The sequence below is a fragment of the Amphibalanus amphitrite genome, unplaced genomic scaffold (genome assembly GCF_019059575.1).
Source record: "Amphibalanus amphitrite isolate SeventyFive unplaced genomic scaffold, NRLGWU_Aamphi_draft 000306F_arrow, whole genome shotgun sequence".
NCBI lineage: Eukaryota > Metazoa > Arthropoda > Thecostraca > Balanomorpha > Balanidae > Amphibalanus > Amphibalanus amphitrite.
The window spans coordinates 327715-343417 of NW_024881801.1; the positions used below are offsets into that span (position 1 = coordinate 327715).

At 46.6% G+C, this 15703-nt stretch overlaps 2 protein-coding genes and 1 long non-coding RNA gene across 4 annotated transcripts; 2 read left to right on the forward strand and 1 right to left on the reverse strand.

Annotated features, from left to right (window-relative positions):
- Positions 1-2887: 2887 nt before the first annotated feature.
- Positions 2888-5150, forward strand: LOC122388054 (zinc metalloproteinase nas-4-like). Its single transcript, XM_043378828.1, has 2 exons — positions 2888-4170; positions 4550-5150. Exons 1-2 carry the CDS (start codon positions 3039-3041, stop codon positions 4792-4794), a joined length of 1377 nt encoding a protein of 458 aa, XP_043234763.1. The 5' UTR covers positions 2888-3038; the 3' UTR covers positions 4795-5150.
- A 43-nt stretch (positions 5151-5193) lies between these two features.
- On the reverse strand, positions 5194-6224 carry LOC122388055. Its single transcript, XR_006257725.1, has 2 exons — positions 5977-6224; positions 5194-5844 (listed from the first exon to the last, which is right to left on the reverse strand). It is a non-coding gene; the product is annotated as an uncharacterized LOC122388055 (long non-coding RNA).
- Positions 6225-6875: 651 nt separating this feature from the next.
- LOC122388050 (arylsulfatase B-like) lies at positions 6876-14635 on the forward strand. 2 transcript variants are annotated; one of them, XM_043378823.1, is made up of 11 exons: positions 6876-6989; positions 7672-7788; positions 8189-8348; positions 8566-8698; positions 9011-9104; positions 12015-12267; positions 12392-12549; positions 12734-12869; positions 13073-13227; positions 13478-13648; positions 13843-14635. In XM_043378823.1, exons 1-11 carry the CDS (start codon positions 6981-6983, stop codon positions 14104-14106), a joined length of 1650 nt encoding a protein of 549 aa, XP_043234758.1. In that variant the 5' UTR covers positions 6876-6980; the 3' UTR covers positions 14107-14635. The 2 variants fall into 2 exon arrangements, with proteins under 2 accessions (XP_043234758.1, XP_043234759.1); XM_043378824.1 differs by lacking the exons at positions 6876-6989; positions 7672-7788; positions 8189-8348 and adding an exon at positions 8402-8414.
- The last annotated feature ends 1068 nt before the right edge of the window (positions 14636-15703 follow it).

Genomic DNA, 15703 nt, shown 5'->3' on the forward strand with positions numbered 1-15703 from the left:
TCTCGGAGAGAATTTTGCAAACTATTCACCTGACCGGAAATTCAACATGCTAATTCACGGAGATCGCTTGAGTGGCGAGGGCAGTCGTGATATGGCATACATCTTCCAAACCTTTTTAACTAAGACAAGCAGATTTTCGAAGTAATCAATTGATTTATTCAAAATTTCATCATGCGATCCCGTGAGCTAGGCGGCTGTTGGAACCATCAAAATTTACCGCTCATGAGCGACTGGCCAGCGGCGGCGGCGGTTGTTTCACATGTTTTATCTTATGTTTCAGAGTGGTGCCTCGAGTCAAGCGATTGCGCTTTTGCACCACTCTGCTATCACGCTTATGTTGTTAATTATTGTACTGTATGTTTCATTGATTATGCTTTATTTCTTATGTATGTTTGGTTCCTTAATAAACATTGTGTGTGTGTGTGTGTGTGTGTGTGTGTCAATGGGAGAAAATTGAAATGCGCCTCTTTTGGACGAAAGACATCATAAACACTCCCAAACACCGAATTACAAGTGGTTTAGACACACTGAACATGAAAATGGTGTCCGTGACCCTTGTTTATGCCCTGAGGTCATCTTAGGTCACGAATGGTATCTAACAGTTTTTCGCAAATAACTTTTGATAGAGGCATGCTAGAGCGATGAAAACGCCTTAGATGTGTTCAGCTCGACGATACGGATCGACTGATATGCAACATGACCCTTTCCGGTCAGGTCATGACCTTGACCTGAGGTCAAATTTTCAAGTTGACCTTTCAAGGTCAAGTTATAGTTCATTCGATGCGTCTTAACGAGAGGAACACGATGCCGGTAAAAGTAAGCTCGTACAGGGCTTGGGTAAAAAATTATTGCAGAAAAACTGTTTCCGAAAAAATCGGCTATTTTTGCAGTTTTTGCCCCCTGCAGGCAAAACCGTTGACGTTAGGTCAAATCTGAGAGAATTACTCAGAAAGGGCGTTAATAGGGCTATCGAATGCGCTTTTTCGCGGCGCTGTAGCTCTATTTGTTCCCGAGTTATGCGTTGGCTTCTTGGAAATTTTCGACATTCGACCTGGAAATCGGCGAAGTTTTGCCTTCAATGACCTCTGGTGACCTGACCTTTGACCTGACCAAAAAATGGACCCAAGTGATTTCGTCATTATTTTTTACGCTCTTTCGAACGCCGCCTTCCGCGTATCGCTACGTGGCCCAGGAGCCGAGTTACAAGGGGGGGTGTTCAAACACCCCCCCCCCCCCAGCAGGGCGTGGAAATCCAGGACCCCCAGCCGGGCGCGGGTTAATTCGGAGATATGGAATTTCAAACTTGCAGTTTTCGGATTCTAAGGGGCTAGTGCATTGGTATGCCCCCTTAGAATTTGTGACGTCAGCGGAGATCTAACGATTTTTAAATCTTTTACTAAAACGTTTGGTAGCACGCGGTAGTATATGCTGCTTTGCGCGCAACAAATGCCGCACTTTCAAATAAAGTCGCTAGGAACAGCGGAGATCCCAAAAAGTAAACAAAAGTAAAAGTCTAATATCTTGAAAACCGGTGAATATTTTTTGATGAAATTTGGTAGATATTCGTTTTCGCTCTTTCTGAACCGAGCGACATCACTTTCGTGCCAATTCATAACTTTTTTGAAGGTGGGAGGGTCCCTTTAATGCATAGCATGACCTCCTCGGTCAAATTACCTGACCTGACCGGAGTTTACCTGAGCTTAAAGGGACCCTCCCACCTTCAAAAAAGTTTATGAATTGGCATGAAAGTGATGTCGCTCGGTTCAGAAAGAGCGAAAACGAATATCTACCAAATTTCACCGAAAAATATTCACCGGTTTTCAAGATATTAGACTTTTACTTTTGTTTACTTTTTGGGATCTCCGCTGTTCCTAGCGACTTTATTTGGAAGCAATAGTTTGGCAGCTGAAAGTGCGGCACTTGTTGCGCGCAAAGCAGCATATACCACCGCGTGCTACAAAACGTTTTAGTCAAACATTTAAAAATCGTTAGATATCTGCGCTGACGTCACACATTCAGTGGGGTATTCCTATGCATTAGCCCCTCTGAATCAAAATGCTGCAATTTTGAAATTCAATATTTCCGATTTAAGGCATTTCTCGATGTTGTGAGTGCCGAAACCGGTAATTGTGAGCCAGGGACCCCATTTTGGCTATCTCAACTCAAATCTAATGTTAAGGTGGGAGGGTCCCTTTAACTTGACCTTGAACAGTATGTGGACAAGACATAAATCGATGAACCCAAATTTAGCACGTTGTGATCATTTTCGATCGTATAAATGTCATTCCCTTTATTCCTCAATGATCACCAGTTGACCTCAGACGTTAAAATGTGGCATACCTACCACTCGCAGGTTTCATGACGACCGATAGGAATGAACTATCAATCGATACTAGAATCTCAATCTAAGATGTTGATGAAGCATTGATAGATCTTGCGTGGTTCCTAAGTTTAACCCAACATTTCATCTTCATGATAATGTGAAATAGTTAAATGTAGTTTACTCTTGCAAAGCACAGTCCTTATCGAGTATTTACAGCTTTATCTTTGCCTATCTGACATGAATGGCATAACTAGAATTTTTATATGCAAAGTTATGCACACATGCAAACCTCAATGCGTTCAACTTAATCGAACTACGGTTGCATAGTTTTAAACCACAGGCAAATGAAAGTCATCAATCATAGCAGGCCAGGTGTTAATGATGGATCAATGTTGAAACTGCTCGCAGGGCCGTTTTTGCGGCCTGTTTACGGTCTGGGTGCATATTTAGCGCCGGTGCCGGTGTGGGCCGCGCCGCCGATGGGGGCTCCCGGCGAGTGCGTCGGCCATTGATCTCCTCCCAGTTCGTTGACCGGCCTGACCGCGATCCGTAGCGCGACTTTCCGCACTTTGCGCGTTTTCCACCCACATGATGTGCCTGACCCCCATGCCGGCCTGGGGCTGGTATAAATGCTCAATGGCATCGACGGAGGGCAGCAATTCATAGGCAGGCAGACAGACAGGCAGTTCAGAGTCCAGTGCGCCTGCCGTCTGCCATGTCACCGCTGCAGCTGAGCACACTCTGTGCCTGTCTGGTGGCATCCACCGGCTTCAGTCTGAACCCGCTGAATCCGCTGGTAAAGCGACTGCTGTCTCCTTACTCAGCACCAGTGCCACCCAACTGGCTGCCCGAGCAGAAGCGTGCTGCCATGGGAGCCATGGATGACGATGTCTTCGGCATGCCTTTGTCTCCCGAGGACTTCGCCAACGCCGCCAGCATTGCCGACGACGCGCCCAAGACCGGGCCTGGCATGGAGGATCCCATTGAGATGGCCGGCCTGTTCGAGGGTGACATCGCCCACATGGACAAGGACATGATGATGGCCGTAATGGACAGCGAGCTGGCCTACGACGGGGAGGACAACATGGTCTTCCGCAACGCCATCCGTGAGGACAGCAGCCTCTGGCCGAACGCCGAGATTCCCTATCTCATCTCGTCCAGCTACTCCAAACACGAGAGGGCCGTCATCGCCAAGGCGGTGATGGCGTTCGAGGACAACACGTGCATCCGCGTTGTGCCGCGCACCACGCAGAAGAACTACATCCACGTGCGGAAGGGCTCCGGCTGTAGCAGCGCCGTCGGTGTCATCGGCGGCGCCCAGGAGCTCTCGCTTGCTGACGGGTGCGTCTACCCTGGAGTTGTAATGCACGAGTTCATGCACGCAGCCGGCTTCTGGCACGAGCAGAGTCGCGGCGACCGCGACGACCACATCGTCATCCACTGGAGCAACATCATCTCCGGCATGGACTACAACTTCCACAAGTACCCGTGGAGTCGCATCCAGCACCTGGACGAGCCGTATGACGTGACCTCCATCATGCACTACGGGCCGTACGCGTTTGCCGCCAACCGCAAGAAGCCTACCATCACACCAATCAAGGCCACCAACCAGATGGGACAGCGTAACGGCTTCTCCGCCATCGATATCCGCAAGCTGAACAAGCTCTACAAGTGTCAGGGTGGCGGCGGAGGCGGCGGCGTTACAGTTAGCACGACTGAGGCGCCTAAGCCGGCCTCCTGTGAGGACAACAATAAATGGTGCAGCGCCTGGAGCGACCGCGGCGAGTGCACCAAAAACCCCGTCTGGATGAAGGTCAACTGCGCCAAGTCCTGCGGCACCTGCAAATGTAAGTAGCCCCGCCAGCCCGGCAATATTGCACTCGTTTATGCTTGCCCTACCTAAAAGTATGCCATTACTGTTGACTGTCAACCAGCCTTAACATAACATTGAATGGGAACACATTTTTTAAATCAGTTTTGACTATGCTGAGTTTTCTAGCATCTGCGAACTAAATACTCTTGTGCTAATCCTGCGCAAAAAAATAAGCATTTGAACGTTTAACGCACTAGAAATGGAATATATCGTTATTTGCATGCGATGTGCTAGCATGTTATAGGAGACAAAATTAGATTATCTTAGTGTACACAATAAACGTAAACTTAAGCCTCAGCACATTCATCAGTAATATTTACTTCTGTCGGACTCACCGAGCTCTGTATTCTCAGCCTGCTCGGATCACAACGCCTACTGCTCGTCCTGGGCGCGCAACGGCGAGTGTGCCAAGAACTGGAGCTACATGAGCGTCTACTGCCGCGACTCGTGTGGCCTGTGTCTCGACAGCAGCGGGGCCACACCCAGCACCTGCATCGACAACAACAAATACTGCACCGCCTGGGCCAAGGACGGTGAATGCACCAAAAACCCCGCCTACATGCTGAAGGACTGCAAAAAGGCCTGCGATGCCTGCTAAGCGGCGAAGCTGCTACACATGAAATGAACACTGACGTGAATTTTAAGGGAATGGATCTTGACTGACAAAGACGGTAGGGCACACTGGGAAGTCGTCATAGATTGTTGTTGTTAGAAGTGTTCTACTGTTGTCTGTTGCACGTTTGAGTGTCTGAAATACGCTGGACATGGATGCACGTTTTACTGTCTGGGAATAAGTATTCAGGGACATGCAGCGTGTGTGATCGGTGTATGTAAATAGGCTTGTTATTGTACGATGGTATGGTATATTTAGTATGGTAAGCGGTACTTGTTTTTTACTTTTTTACCGGGATGTTTTCTTGGAGTTGAATAAATCAAGCTAATGGTTGTGGTACACATTTACATATGTATGTTGTATAGCAACTATGAAAGGCAGAAAACCAGTATATTTGCTCGTTTATTGACGGAGAAACATGAGAATGGGACTTTAACGGACAATTTACACTCTGGACCTAATTCGCTTCAGCTGCAGTATCAGCAGCCTCAAAATATAAGAACGCTGAGATCTATCCCAGGCACCCAAGATTCAGTTCCGAATGGATCATCAGAGCCCATTATGGTGGCAGATGTCTTGCTGACAACTTGGTCCACAACATTGTGAATCGGACAAATGACGTTCGACTTGATTTTGTTCGCAATCGAATTTTGCTGGTCGTTTCTGTTCGAGCACAGTCCTAGTGCCAAACAAGTTGTTCTTCTTGATTGACTTGGATTGCAGAGCCTGCTTCCAGATAGATATACAGTCAAAAAGATAAAGCTGATCACCAAAATGGTAAAAAGCTTGTAAAACACAGGTTTGTAGGACATCAGTCGATAGTTCGCTAATATTTTCTTTAACGGCGAAATGTCGATAGAAAGCTGAGGCATCTTAAATTTGCGTGATGGCGTTGGGGCTACGGGTTTCAATGTAGGAGGATCAACCTTAGATGCCTCTAGTTTCATCACCGGTTCCACATCCTTTGAAGGCACAGCTGGGGTGCCCTCGGCTTCGTGTAGAGCCATTTGTGCGACTGTGGTGACATGATCCCCGCTGAAAAGGATAAAAGGTATATAAATGACAAGTTACTGGAGACGCTTGTGTGCCTCCCTTTTATCTTTTTACATTCATACAGAACAAAGCCCCGTTTAATTAAGCGCTGTTGTCAACCATCGTCAACCTTACCTGCTTTTCTCCTTTTCGCTTTCGCATGCGTGGACAAATTTGTCTCGGAAGTTTTTGTCTGTCGTTAGCAAGCCAATTACTTGATCATAAAGTTTTACTTTGAGTTTGTCTCTGGACTGTAATTTTTCCATTATGTTATCAGTTAAGTGGCTAATTGCTAAAATCTTAAGTTTTTTTTAATTATCCTATCGCAAAGACCACAAAGTATAATTTCGATGACCGTTTAAATTTGAAATCTCGAGAACTGCATGTGCTGACGAAATCATTATACCTCCTCCGCTTAAAATTTTTCCAGGAATCTCTATGCTTTTGAGCCAAATTATATTTGTGCCGAATTTTGTATCTGTGCCAAATATATTTGTAGAAGGATGGCATGTGTGCCTGTATATATTGTACCTACGTGATGGACTGGCACGGGCTTTGAATTGAAATTTAATTTGCATTTCTTATAGAGTTTTTAGTTACTCTTAATTTGAATAGGCTATAAAATTATTAGGCTTCAGGAGCCGGGAGACATAAGTCATTTGTACCGGGTAGGTGTAAGCATTTATTGTGAAAAAGTCTCTTTATTCCTTATAAACTAATACATATAAAACTACAAGAGAAATATGATTACACACCACTGATAAAATACATTTTTGACGCGTTAATTAATTAGCTATTCGATGTGTGAGAGCAAAGAAACGTTGGTGTTTTGTATGTAAACAAGCAAATGTGACTTTTTATGACGATAAACATATTCATCTCGTTGCGTTTCCTTGTAAGCCCGCTGTTTTTAGTAGCTGAGCTGACGGCACCGACGGAACAGTGGGACGCTTCAGCACAAAGCTGTACAATATAAACACGTTGGTAAGTCTGTTTATAAGATTCGAGCCAGCTGTGTTGGGCGCTCTGGCTGTGGCTTGGTCACACTGCTAGCGCGACTCAGTACATTCACACGCTGTGAAACATCTCTGTGCTGTGGGTGGGAGTCTGACAACTGTGTTGCCTAGAAATATCCCGTGATGCTACAGGTAACCTATATGTCAAAGGTGTCTTGGCCTATTTACGAAATATGGTGATATGAAATACTACTGAGTACCTTTATCGCAACCGATGCGCGAGTTTGTGACAAATATCGATAAACATGCTGTGTCACTGTCTCTCTTTGTAAATACCTCATCACTCTTTTGTAGCCCGAGTTGGTCAGGCAGCTCATGGTGGATAGTTGAGCGCTGAAATAGATTTAGTATTTTGGTGCAAAGGAATGCCGATGCTACTCTTCCCATTTTAGACAGAAGTAAAAGACAGAAGTATGCACTTCCATTTTCTCAATTGTTATCTATCATTTAACTCATAATTAACTGAATTGGTCCACTGGTCATAGTCCTAGGTGTGTGCTTAAAATCATGCGAACTGCGCAGTGCGCATTGATAACCGTGTACAACCAACAAAGCTCAAAATATATCGGAATTAAGGCGTTTCATTGGTAGCGATCGCGAAAAAATAGAGGTAGTAGGGATACTTAGCGTGACAAGACGAGCTATTTCAACTGACTTTATTCATGTGTCTCAGCAATACAGTGTTTGCAGTGTTTTGCATTGTGTTTAGCCTCGTTGTAAGCAGGCACTTCGATGTTTACTGTCTCAAATTTATGCTGGCACTGCGACGTTTGATGTCACCTGTCCGAACGCTATGTTTGGCGCCGTCTTTCAGCCGCTATGGACGGTTCTGGGGATCATCTGTCTCCGTGGCGGAATGGCGCTCGGTGACAGAGGGCCCAGCAGTGCCGAACAGCCGCCAAACATAATTATCATTGTCGCCGATGACCTGGTGGGTGTGTTACTTCAGTTACGAACTATGTCTACTCGTCAGAGCGATCGCCTATAGCCAGGCCTTTGTTTAGAGGGAAATTGCGCCCTTGTACTCAAGAACCAACAATATTTCACGGTTGTGTTGTTTATTGCGTGGTCATGAATAGAGCCGAAGCAGCATTCCGCTGTCGTATAAGTTGATAATGAGCAAATACGGCTCTTTGAAGTTAGCCGGCCTAATTCTGGCAGCTGTAGAACGCAAGTCATTTTATTCATGAATAAACTCTGTTTTAGGCATATACTCAGCCTTCAAATCTCATATGATTGCTTAGAGTGGGTATAGGTAGCTGCGCTACTGGCATGCCAATCCACTATGCCTTCTGACACCCACCGGTGTCGGTTGCGCCGACCGGCTCCAGGGCTGGAACGACGTCGGATTTCACGGCTCCAACCAGATCCCGACGCCCAACATCGACGCGCTGGCATTCAGTGGGGTGATGCTGAACCGGTACTACGTGCAGCCCATCTGTACACCGTCCCGGTCGGCGCTGATGACCGGCAAATACCCCATACACACCGGTCAGTGCAGTCACAAAATACCCTACATATCGGCCAGTGCAGTCACAAAATACCCCATACACACCGGTCAGTAGTCTTACCGTATGTAATATCGCCGTGCGTGATCAGATGATAATAACTAGCGCGATGTTGATAAGTGGATGATTCAAACCTGCCACCTGAAAGTACTTAATTTCTTCCTCCACAAGCCGCCTCTGTCACTCGTTTCTTCCGCCAGGTATGCAGCAGAACGTGATTCTGGCCGCCCAGCCCTACGGCCTGGGCCTTGAGGAGACACTAATGCCGGAGAGACTGAACGCCCTGGGATATGTGTCCCATGCCGTCGGCAAATGGCATCTTGGCAGCTACAAGTAAGCACTATCAGCCTAATGATTCATGCTTATCGTTTTCAAATAATGTCTAAGATCTTTATGTAATTTTTCATGAAGCGAAATGGTTCGAAGCTTGTGTTTGTGTGCTTACAGTTTAAGCTCAATCACACATGCGGCGATAGTGACATACTCCTTACTATCCCTCGCATTGGTATACGATATTTAACTGAATTTGGATTCAACTAATCTAAAGCTGTGGGTGCGAAGTAGCAAAATCATAAATATGGCTTTGATCGTTCGTTTGCCATGTTATCGCCGTTTCTTTTTAACCAATCTAGTGAATATTTTTAGGAAAGCATACACTCCGACCCAGCGCGGCTTCATGTCCCACATCGGATACTGGAGCGGAAAGAAAGACTATTATGATCATACCAATCAAGAACATGTAAGTCTAACATTGGCGCTACCATGCTTATGCCATTTATAAGCTTGTCCATTCCCATTACCAAATCATATAAAAACGCATATGTCGCGTTCCGCTGACAAATAAGAGCGCGTATTTCAGCGTGTTTTGTCTAATTTTACTCCGCCTCGACCAGGAAAACAACATAAAAGTATACAATTTGAACAAATAGAGATTAGTATTTAGGGCACATTTGCCCGATAATTCCAATAGGAGAAAGTGGATAAATCGGTAGCTATACGAGTAACGCATTTATTGCCAATTACTATCGTACACATGTGTTGCCGTCAGGTTTTACATATTTTAAATGTATTGATTCATATATCTTTATGCAAGTGAATGGCTCCAGAAGTTAAAAAAAAACTCGGCAGCGGCTTTTTTATGCAGGCCGGATCAATCATTAAAGAAGTGAACGGTAGACTGTACGGACCACGCCATAACCTCTCGCAATTTACCTTACTCGACAATCAAACGCAACATTTGAAAATAAACAGGAGGTCGTAGAAAAATAAATTACTTACGCTTATGACAGAGTTAATGTATAATTTCTTTCTTATTTGATAAAATGAAGTAAATGAACGATTCTGGAGAGTCTGTGCCAGCACGGCTAAAAGCGAGCTTCAATTTTTGCCGGACGTCGGCGGTCGGACAGACACCGCCCGCTGATCAGACCCGGCTCGCGGGCAATAAGTAGACGGTCCCTACTTCAGAACGTAAATAATAGTAGTGGTTTTCTCATCTATAGTACCATGTCTGAAATGGTCAAATAGCTTTAGTGGAGCAACAGCACGCTACCACGGAAAAAGGTAATTTGCTTAGCGCCGCCAATCGCCGTCCTTACTCTAACAACATTCAAATACTCGTACTTAACTAAATTCAGCTACGTACAAATTCAAATTCATATAAATGTTAGCCATCCACTTGAAATCATAGCCAGTCATGCAAATTTCCTTACAGAAAAGCCTACACGCCTACATACCGTGGCTTCCAGAGTCATTTTGGCTACTGGACGGGCCGAAAGGACTATTTTGACCACGTTTGTGTGAGGGTGAGTATAATTCAGCCATGTGCTTACGAATTATTTGTCTCTTCGTCTCTGCCTTTTCTGAAATGTATTTGCTGCGCGCGACCAACGGTGGTGAGCGGCAAAGCTTTTCTCTGTCCGCGGGCGCAAACTGTACGAGAACTGCAAACTCGTATAGCGACACTTATACCGCTTGGCGTGAGCAACCATAACCGTTCATTGGAGCTAATCTTTACATTTTGTCTCTCTTCCTTCGCAATGATTTGATGCTAGGGGCAGTCTTTCAGTCGACGATCCTGCAAAACGCGTTGATTACTGGCATACAGTTATTATTCATTGACCGTTCGCTTGGCAACAGTGTGTACTTTATGTCACTTGCCATGATTGATGAGAAATAATCATTCATGAGCACGCACACTGCATTCGTGCTGACATATCTATGTACCCTACCTACGATTTATGTTGATGCATTGGCGGTGCTATGAAGGCCATGGAAAATTTGAGAAACGGTATTATTTGATAATGTCGATGGCTGGTGGTATGCCCACACGGAATGGCAATGTGTGGATATACGAGTACGTGCTTGTAGGCATTTTCCCTATATTAGGCGAGTAATCGTAAACCAGCATTCCCAACTGCCGAGATAAAACTTGTGTTGCTGTGAATGCTTAAAGCAATTTAACCCACGAGCCGCTGGGGGGGGGGGGGCATAAAGTTGCCCCCCTTTACGTTTAGTGAAATATCTCCGAAACCTGATGAGCTACGAACGTGAAACTTGGCATAGCTTCAAATGAATACCTAGGCAATGTTTGAGGAATGTTTGGTGGTTGTAGCACCTAAGATGACGTCACAGTGACGTCATAAAGTTTTGTCGTTTTCCGATTTGGACCGTTTCTGCTGACGCTGAGCATGAAACTCGACTGTAAATGAACTAGACAGCACCTGCTGTCATCCTAAAACATCTAATTACACTTCTATCTAGTTTCTGGCCAATAATCGGCCCTTTATATTCGGTCCCATATATCTGATGTGTCGTGAGGAATATGAGAGTCGCAATTCTATAATTTCACTTATGACGTCACTGTGACGTCATTTCAAATGGGATCGACACCAAATCTGGACACAACCTCGGCTAGGTATTCAGGAAGATATGTGCAAAGTTTCGCTTCTCTATCTCTTCGCGTTGCGACGATATCGTCGCAGAAGTAAAGGGGGGGCAACTATATGCCCCCCCAGCGGCCGGCGGGTGGCGCGGAGGCCCAGCGGCCGCCGGGTTAATGAAAGCTGCGATAGAGCTGCATTTCTTATGATAGAAAGGAGTGGTGAGTGGTTATTCTGTCTTTTCAGTTTAGGACCTGGCAAAAATTACCTCAAGCCACAAAAAAAAACTAAAAGACAGGGATTTTAAGAACAGCGCTCCAACCAGTGAATCAGTTTTATTAAAACAACTTCCGCTGCTGTAATACTGTAGAATATAACGTGAAACGAGAACATTGGCACATTAAATTCGGCTGGGAAGATGCATCGCAGTGCAGGGATCAAAAGATAGCATTAAATATGCATCTGACAATGAACTTCATTTGTCTTCCATTGATCTATTCCTATCTAAATGTGTTTTTTATTTATTTATTTTTTTTACAAGCAAGGCTGATTTCAGAGGAAAGCAACGAGTGTGGATAATAGGAAGTTATTTCTGATTTTTAATTGAATAACTATACAATTTTGTTTCTATAACTGTGTTTATTTTGATTCGGTACTCTAGTAAATAATAATCAAAAGGTAGCACAATATTTAAAAAAGACAACGCATGTCGTGAACTGAGGCCCCGCGGATTACCTAACCTCAGCCACCACCCCCGCCCGCACCAGCACACGTACTGGGGCTACGACCTGCGGCGCAACATGAGCATCGCCCGCGACGAGTTCGGTCACTACTCGACCGACCTATTCACCGAGGAGGCCATCGACAGAATCGTCACCCACAATCAGTCCAAGCCGCTGTTCCTCTACCTGGCCCACCTGGCTGTTCACTCGGCCAACGAGTACGAGCCCCTGCAGGCTCCGGCCAACGTCATCGATCGGTTTGATCACATCAAAGATGGAAACCGGAGACGATTTGCAGGTGCGAGATAACCGAATTTTTATAATTTTTCTCCCGTTACATTTCTGTTCATATGTAAAATTCTTTCCTTCATTTTAATGTCTTGTGAAATCAGCAGCTTGACGTGCTCCACAACGGCCTGTAGGGATGCTGACAAAGCTGGACGAGTCCGTGGGACGGGTGACGGCGGCGCTTCAGGAGACGGGTCTCATTCAGAACAGCATCATCGTCTTCACCACCGACAACGGCGGTCCGGCTGCCTCCTTCGACTTCAACGCTGCCTCCAACTGGCCACTACGCGGGGTAAGGACACACACAGAGCGTAGTTCTGTTCGTTCGGGGTGTTTTGTCACTCCTGTTTACTCTCGTTTTTAGCTACATCAGCTGTTTTATCGATTGGTTCCCATCACATTACTAGCTTTATCACAAATTCATAGCTTAGTCGGCATTGATCTGTTTCTGAGCCTGATACCGTATCGGTTTGCAGCTCAAGAGCCTGCTGTGGGAGGGCGGTGTGAGGGGAGCGGGTTTCGTATGGAGTCCCCTGCTGAAGAAGCGCTCCTACGTGTACGAAGGTCTCGTGCACATCACAGACCTGCTGCCCACACTAGTGTCCGCCGCCGGTAAGAACCTTCGCTGGAGGACAGAGTGACATTGGGGAGCCTTGCTAAATGTTACAGGATTAAAGGAAAAGCAAGATGGCATACCTAACACATGAGCTGCAATTTAAACTAACGGGGTGTGTGTTTATTCTGTTCTAGAGGCATGTTGAATAGATAAATAAGACGTTGTTGATCTGAATCGCGTGTTCCTCTTTTTCTAATAGGTGGCGATCCCAAAACGCTGGGCAAGATTGATGGCATGGACATGTGGTCAGCGATATCTAAAAACATGACATCTCCAAGGAAACGGATCCTTCTCAATATAGATCCCAGCGTTAACTATCGCGCTCTCATCGAGGGGAACCTGAAGTTCATAGAGGTATGTTGACCCCAACTTCGGGCTAGTGAGTTGCAACAAAGCATCATTCTGCTTATGAGGTGTATGAAAGCATAGATGCTCAGAATTCCATCAATCTGGTTGGTTACATAAAACGGTGATAAATGGGGAATTATATGTAATTCAGTAATTCTCTATCATACTCGTAGCATGCCAGGAGCAATGGATATAAACGCTAGGTATGTCACATTTCACTCATAACACCCCGTTGCCTGACCCCATCCATCCTTAGGGCACGTTTCAGGCCGAAAACTGGAGCGGCTGGTTCGGGCCGTCCGGAAGAAACGTTTCCCGGTATGATCTCTACAATCTAATGAAACGATCCCATGCTGGACGTGTTGTGCGGCTGAACAAGATGCAGATCAGCGAGGACAAATGGAAGCAGCTTAGAGCACAACAAGACGTAAGTGGAGGGATGGCACGGCACGGGTGCGACATTCGATTGCTATGATGGCTGGGCATAGAAAACCATGGCAATGAAATTTAATATTTATTGCTGATATTGTTCTTGAATGCTTGCCTTTTCGTTGATCTGTTTATTTTTCTATCGTCTTACTTTTTCGTGTTATATTCAGACCCCACATCCTTCTGCCTCAGATCCAATGCCAGCAGAGCCCGTCGCCGCGTCGCACGTGCTCCAAGGCACCGTGTCTGTTCGACCTGTCGGTGGACCCCTGCGAGTACCTGGACCTGTCGCAGACGATGCCGGCCGCCACCGAGCGGCTGAAGAAGGCAGTGGACGACTACCAGAGCGACATGGTGCCGCCGCGAAATAAGCCCGTCGACCCGCGCGCCAACCCGAAGAACTGGGACTACGCCTGGGTCAACTGGGGGGATATGGTGCACCCGCCCCTGCCCTAACGTGACGTCGACCTGGAAGTAACAATTTTTGAAAGTATGACTAAAAATCCTCATTTGAGCCTGAGGTACGTATGTGTCTTAGAAGGCTTGCGAGGCGTTCGAAAGAATGTACCCGGACGGCGCAAACCCTAGTGTCGCTGTCAAATACTCATGCGTGCCCCGGTTACTTGCGGCAGTTCGAGGCCGATATGGCCGGAGAGTGTCTTCCATTACCGAACGAACGCTCGCATTACCGAACGAACGTTCGCCACTCACGCCAGCCATGAACTGCAGAGAAAGTAGCGCGATGCCGAAAGCCAGTGCGAAATGATAAATGATGCTATTTTGCTATGTTTAGTCAGATATACGCCATTATGAGACATGCGTAGTGCGTGTCCAGGGTATATTGAATTAGGGTGCGTGTCTGTAGTGGCCTAGTGCACTCGTGAATAGGTTAATTAATATAAACATGACATGCGTCTGTCATATTTTGTCACCGTTATGCCATACGTTTTCTATTCGTCAGCCATAGCATACAATGTGCCTGATATTACGATGATCATTTGCAGATACACGCGCAATGTGGGGAAGCGTAGCCACCAGCCACTGCCACCATGTTGTCGATGCATGGTTCCGTCATATTTCGCATGACCACCTATCAAGCGTGAAAGATACTGTGCCGCATTACGCACGGGTGTCACCGTTCCGTGCTTCTATCCTCAGGATACTGAAATCCTTCTCCTCCAAGCCGCAACCCCCCTCCGGGCTGGACAGGTAACTTTATCTCATGCGGGCTGCTCCCTTGGAGCGGCACCGCTGCTCCTGAGGGAGCGCACCCCGTAGCCGGGTGCAGTGAGTGCCTTGGGGCTGGGTGGCCTGTCCTCTGGACGGGCTCAGCCCCGGCGACTCACTAGGGTGCCTGCCCAGACCAATGTCTCCCCCTAATTCCTATCATCCTTCCGGCTCTGCAATGGTCTTGTCGACCGAAAGGGCCTAACCCAAAAAACATTTTAATTTAGCACGGGTGCCTACTCCCGCTCTCCCATACCAAACGCCTGGAAGATGCTGTGCCGCATTACATTGGTGATTGGATGCTTACCCTCGCGGCCGATAGATATCTCCCTCATCAGATGCCTGAATGATGCTGTGCCGCATGACGCATGGGCGCTTACTCTTATTGCCGGTAGATGTCTCTCCTATCAGACGCCTAAATGATGCTGTGCCGCATGACGCATGGGCGCTTACTCTTTTCGCCGGTAGATGCCTCTCCTATCAGACGCCTGAATGATGCTGTGCCGCATGGCGCATGGGCGCTTACTCTTATTGCCGGAAGATGTCTCACTAGTCAAGCGCCTGATTGATGCTGTGCCGCATAGGTGCTTTCTCTTATTGCCAGTAGATGTCTCTCTTGTCAAGCGCCTGATTGATGCTGTGCCGCATGACGCATAGGTGCTTACTTTTGCTGCCGGTAGATGTCTCTCCTGTCAAGCGCCTGATTGATGCTGTGCCGCATGACGCACAGGTGCTTACTCCCGTTGCCAGTAGATGTCTCCCCTGTCGAACGCCTGACAGGATGCTGTGCCGCAAGACGTGTAATTGCTTCCTCTCGTTACCAATA